Source organism: Indicator indicator, chromosome 14, assembly GCF_027791375.1.
Source record: "Indicator indicator isolate 239-I01 chromosome 14, UM_Iind_1.1, whole genome shotgun sequence".
Classification (NCBI taxonomy): Eukaryota; Metazoa; Chordata; class Aves; order Piciformes; family Indicatoridae; genus Indicator; species Indicator indicator.
Window position 1 is genome coordinate 25,317,780 of NC_072023.1, and position 5,599 is coordinate 25,323,378.

Genomic DNA, 5,599 nt, shown 5'->3' on the forward strand with positions numbered 1-5,599 from the left:
AGCTTAAATACAGCCAGGCCTGGAGAGGAATGTTAAAAAGAGGGGAAGAATCACCCTCCTCCTTTCCACAGGGACCCGGGCCCGGCCAGATTGAGTATGCATGACTGAGCAAGCAAGCAAGGACAGCTCCTCTTTTAACTTTCCTGAACAATGGCTCCGGCTTCTTCCACCATTTCGCATTCCCCCTCCTTCAAGGCAGGAAGGGGGCAGCGGGGCGAGGGAGCCCTGCCGCTGGGCTCGGGGAGCCGGGAGCCGGCGCTGCCCTACAAACACCGCTTGAGCGCCACACCAACAATAAAAAACCCACCCCGTGGAAGGCTAAAAAGGGACCCCACTGGGCTAAAAGTCATACGTTGTGGAGAGAGATTATAGTACAGGACAAAGGACACCTTAGATTGTTCAAACTTTGTATTATGGCTTTTTTTTTTTTTTAACACATTCCCACTTTGCTTCCTCTTTGATCTTTGCCTGGGCAGTAGAAACCAACCAAAATATTTTGAATTTTCCCAGTCTTCATGAGCTGTTGGGGGCAGTTTCTTGGTGGTTGTCATTGCTGGGAAACGTTTTTTTTTGACGGGTCTTCCACCAGGAGTGGGCTTTAATTTAAGTCACAAAACCCCTCTGCCATCTACCTGGAGCTTAAAAAACTGAAGAAACGCAGCCCTTCTGTTCCCCCCTCCCCCCCCCCCCTTCCCCGATGCCTTCCTGAATACTTGATTCAGTTGCACTTCAGCACTTCGGGTTTGTCTGACCTCGAACTGAGCTGACGCTTCACACTAATGGGCAGCAGAACTTGCTTTCTCCCCCTTAGATGCTGCAAGCACCCTCACAGGGCAAGGCTGGTCCTACCAAACCCCTTCCTTAGGAACTCTTCACGATGGTGTTACTCAACATCCTGCACAGGAGGCACCAGGCTATCTTCCTTCCTTCTCCTCTCTCCCTCCCTGGAACAAGAGCAAGCAGCCCCAAATGCCAAACCCATAGATGAATAGATAAGAAACGTATCTTTAAAAAGCACAGACAACACACATAAGGCTATTTTTTTTCAAAAACATACTTCATATTTCCTCTTTTATTATATAAATATGTTTAACCTTTTACTGTAAGAATATAAAATGTTTTAAGAGGATCTTTGTTATCTTTTTTTTATACAAATTCACAAACAGTACAATTAATCCATAAGGTGGGGGGGGTTCTCTGGGTTTGAATTAACTCCGTGGTCTGGCCTGTTATTGTGGAGGATTTGAGATTTTGAACAGATGAGCCAAAAAAAAAAAAAAGCCAGGGTATTTTTTTTAAACAAACAAACAAAAGCACCCCCCGAAAAAACCCAACCAAAAAAAAACCCAAAACAATCCTTTTCTTTTTTTAAAAAATAGTAATTAAAAAAATCTAAAGACCCAGCTCCATTTTATTGACAGAACAGAGATAAGAGAGATGAACTTCAGTCTCCTCCCCTTCACATTGCAGCCTCAGGGCCTGCAGGCCAGCTTTACTCCTCTCCACCTACAAACAGGAAGCCTGGCATAGTGACCTTTTGTAGGTGATTTGGGAAGGGAGGGGAAAGTATTTGCATATATCTATAGATTTAATTTAAAACAAAAACAGAAACAAGAAACTTGCATTTTACACATTGCTGTTAACAGTAGCCCAATCCTCAGCACAGATTCTCACGTTACACATTTGTGCTAGAAGAGTAAAAATGCAGAAGCACAGTTTGGGTCCCCAGTCCCCAGTGAAGAGGGAGGGAGAGGCACAACCAGAATGTGAAAGTGGGACACAGTAGGATAAGCTTAAAAACAAATTTTTTTTGGGGGGGGGGCGGAGGGGAGGAAACCAAACTAGGGAAAGGGAGAAGAAAAAAAAACAAAAACAAACCCATGGGGCATTATTCCAGTCTAGGCACAAAAATGTTTCAGTCTCAAAATCTCTTTCCTGTAAGAATTCCAGGGCTTTTGAGGAGGGAAAAAAAAAAAAGAGAAAAAAAAAAAAAAAGAGAAAAAAGGTAACAAATTAAAACGAGGTAGCCAGACATCATATATATATTTATATATATATAGAATATATTCAGCAGAAAAAAAATGTACTTAAAAATTCACAAGAACAGCAACTTCAAATGTCTTTTAAAATCATGTGAGAAAATGAATACTGTAAAGAGAATGAGTGAGGAGAACTGGGATCAGTCACAGGACATAAGCAAGGGATAGATGGGACAGTTAAGAGGCTGTTTTTGTAGCAGTAATTTTTTTTTTATGCATTTCAAAATAAAAACAGGTCACAGTATCTCAAACAAAGCAGAAATTAAGCTGGAGATTCTTCCTCGAGTCCCCTGGGTAGAGGGGAGCTAACCACCCCTTCTACCCCTGCTCACCCCTAACTCAATGAGGAATGGATATGTAGCTGGGTATGTCCATCCCTGTTGCCAAGAAAAAGGGGGGGGGGGGGGGGGAAGATAAAAGGGAAGACAAGACTTGGTGTCTCCCAGTGCAAGGAAAGGCTTAAGAGACTGGGGTCCATGTTCAGTTCCCCCAGAGACAGAAGTAGGAAATGGTATCTTGATCTCCAGTAGAGAGATGGTGAGAATGGAGTGCCTAGGCTTTTCCATTAACAATAGTGCAGGATGACACAGAAACATACTGATAAAAGGAGAGGCTGTAGCTATCCCTAGTCTCAGTGCAGTGAAGAACTGGAATAGTGGGAGGTTGTATCCACCCACAGCAGAGAATAACATGGAACTAGAGATTGAAGAGTTAAAAAGGAAAAAAAAAGAAAACCAAACCAAAAAAATCAATGTACCTAGGGAGCAGTATTTTTGTCACAATTCCCAGCTGACAGGGGAGGGGCAAGCGCAGAGGTGGAATGGTTATTTTACAAAAAGCTGTCTGTGCCCAGCACAGGGTGACTGGGTGGCCAGGGTATGTAAGTGTAGCTAGGAAGCCTTTTCTGCTGTTGTTATTGTTTTTTCCCATCTCCAATTCCCACTCTCCTTTATATAAACCAAAAATAATCTATTCTGAATACATGGCAGAACAAGGGTCTGTCTTTATCCATCCTTAGTGCACAAGGGGATGGAATCGGGGAGTGGGAATAAAGAGGGGTGTCTCTAGCCCCAGTGCATAAGAGTGTGGGCTTCTACCTTTTCTGCAGGGGAAGGATGCTGTAGGGGAAGGGGGAGCTCCATCTCCCCAGCCTGGAGCTGGAGGTATGACCTGGAAAAGGGATAGGTGCTTTCTCTCTCTCCTCCTGCCCTCCCCTTCCTCTTCCTCCTCCAGAGCAAGGGTAGGTAGGCAGCACAAAAGGGTTTCTCTCTGTTACTCCCTCCAGTGCAAGGGTGCGTGGGTAGCATGGCTCTGTGCGTGCCCCTCTCTCTCTCCTCCATTGCAGCAGTCAGTCAGTGAGTTCCTCCAGAGGAGATGGAGGTCTCAGGGTGCCCCCCTCCTCTCACCTGACCTTCTCGCTCTCAGTCATTTCCCAAAGTCCCAGGTTGAGCACCTTGAGGCAGGGCAGCTGGGTGATGCGCTCCAAGCCCCGCTTCGTGATGCGGGTGCAGCCGTAGAGATCGATGCCGGTGAGCTGGCTGAGGTGCTCAGCGATGAGCTCCAGGCCCTTGTCAGTGATGCGGACACACTGGCCGATGTTGAGGGTGCGGAGCCCGTGCATCTGCCGCACCATGCGGTTGATGCCCTCGTCGCTGATGTGGCAGGAGCAGAGGGAGAGGGAGCGCAGCCCGTCCAGGCCCTGGGCAATGTAGGCTAGGCTCTGGTCCCCGACCTTGTCGCAGAAGGAGACGTCGAGGCCGGAGAGCCGCAGGCTGCCCATGGCCAGATGCATGATGCCCGTGTCGCTGATGTTGTCGCAGGAGCGCAGGTTGAGGCTGCGCAGGCTGCTCATATGTGACAGGTGCAGCAGCCCCGCGTCCGAGATGCCCCCGCAGAAGCTGAGGTTGAGCTGGCGGAGGCGGCCCAGCCCGCGAGCTAGGTGCTTGAGCGAGAGGTCGCTGAGCTTCTGGCAGTCCTGCAGCGTGAGCTGCTCCAGGCCCAGGCAGCCCTCAGCCGCGCTGCGCGTCATGCCTGCCAGGTGCCCGATGCCCACGTCCGAGAGGTGCCGGCAGGAGCGCAGGTTGAGGCTCTTGAGGCGCTGCAGGCCCCAGGCGATGAGGAGGAGGCCGGTGTTGGTGATATTGCTGCAGCCCCCCAGCTCGAGCACCTCCAGACCCTTGAGGTACTGAGCGATGCGGCCCAGGCTGCTGTCCGTGATTTGCTTGCAGAGGCTCAGGTTGAGCGAGCGCAGGGAGCTGATCTCTGCCACGAAGGCGTGGCCCAGCCCGTTGTCGGTGAGGTTGTAGCAGCCGCTGAGGTTGAGGCTCTCGATGTCCGCCATGCCCTGGATCACGTAGCTCAGGCTGCGCCGCAGCGACAGGATCTGTACCCGCCGAATGCCCCGCGCCGCCAGGCTGGGAAAGAGCGAGGGGTTGGCGCGGCGCAGGTGCAGCTTGGCCTCCACGCCGCGCCAGACCGACCGATGGTAGGCGGCGTCCCGCCAGGCCGTGCACACCTGCGCCGCCCGGCCCTTGTCCCGCACCTCCAGGTACCCGAAGATCATGGCTAGCAGCTCGGGGAACAGGCACGAGATGTGCGTTTCCATCGCACGCCCGCGCCCGGCCGCCCCCGCCGGCGCCGCGCTCCTCCTCGCCGCCGGGCCCGGCCCGCTTCCGCTCGGGGCCCGCCCGCCTTCCGCTCCGCGCCGTGCCGCGCTCCTGCTCGCCGCCGCCGCCGCCCTCACATCGCCAGCCCGGGCGGCGCGGCCCGGCCCGCGGGAGACGCTGCTGCGCGACCGCCGGCCCGGCCCCGCGCCCTGCGGCCGTCGCCGCCTCTACCGCCGCGCCGGGCGGGCCGCGCCGCTGCTGCCGCCGCGCTGCTGCGGCCGCGCCGCCCCGTGCCGCATCGTGCCGCCTCCCGGCGGGCGGGCGGGTGCGCCCCGGTGGCGGCGGCGGCCCCCGCGCTCCGTCCCTGGTGCCGGCTGCCGAGCCCCGCCGCCTCCCTTTGTCTCCGCGCTGCCGCCGCTCACAGCCCGCGGCCCCCGGCCGCCCGCATCCCGCGGCGGCGGCGAGAAGGCAGCGAGGGCAGAGGGTTGCGCCGGCCCGGCCCGGCCCGCCGCCGGTACCGACTCCGCCGCTTCGGGCCCGGCCGCCGCCAGCCGCCTGCTCCGCTCCGCCGCGCGCCGCTCGCTGCTGGGCCCCGGCGCCGCGCTCCGGCCGGGCGGGAGGGGGAGGAGGCGCGGCGAGGGACGGAGGGAGGAGGCAGCGCTGGGCCGGGCCTGGCGGCGGCGCCGCCGCTCACAATCCCCCCGCCCTTCTCCCGTCCCGTCTGCCTCCCCCTCTTCCCCTTGCGCAATGGTACGATCCGGAACACTCCGAGCCGTCGCCCTGGAAACAGCGCGGCCCATTCGCTGCTCCCCGCCGTTAACTGTTGCTGCGCCGCCGGTGCTGTAGGTGTGTGCAGGTCTCTTCGCCCTGCCCGTCGGGGGCGGCCGAGACACCCCCATTTCCGCCCTATCAGTGTGGAGACGACGTGACTGGGTGTTGCGTTGTCACCTTTGG

The 5,599-nt window shown here is 55.5% G+C and overlaps 1 protein-coding gene across 1 annotated transcript; it reads right to left on the reverse strand.

The window, feature by feature from the left end:
• Nucleotides 1-3,441: 3,441 nt before the first annotated feature.
• Nucleotides 3,442-4,644, reverse strand: FBXL14 (F-box and leucine rich repeat protein 14). The gene has a single exon (XM_054386981.1). The coding sequence runs from the start codon at nucleotides 4,642-4,644 to the stop codon at nucleotides 3,442-3,444; it is 1,203 nt and encodes a 400-aa protein (XP_054242956.1).
• Between the last annotated feature and the right edge of the window lie 955 nt (nucleotides 4,645-5,599).

Excerpts from the sequence above, each read along its gene's own strand:
- FBXL14 (XM_054386981.1), bottom strand. The coding sequence starts at position 4,644 with ATGGAAACGCACATCTCGTGCCTGTTCCCCGAGCTGCTAGCCATGATC.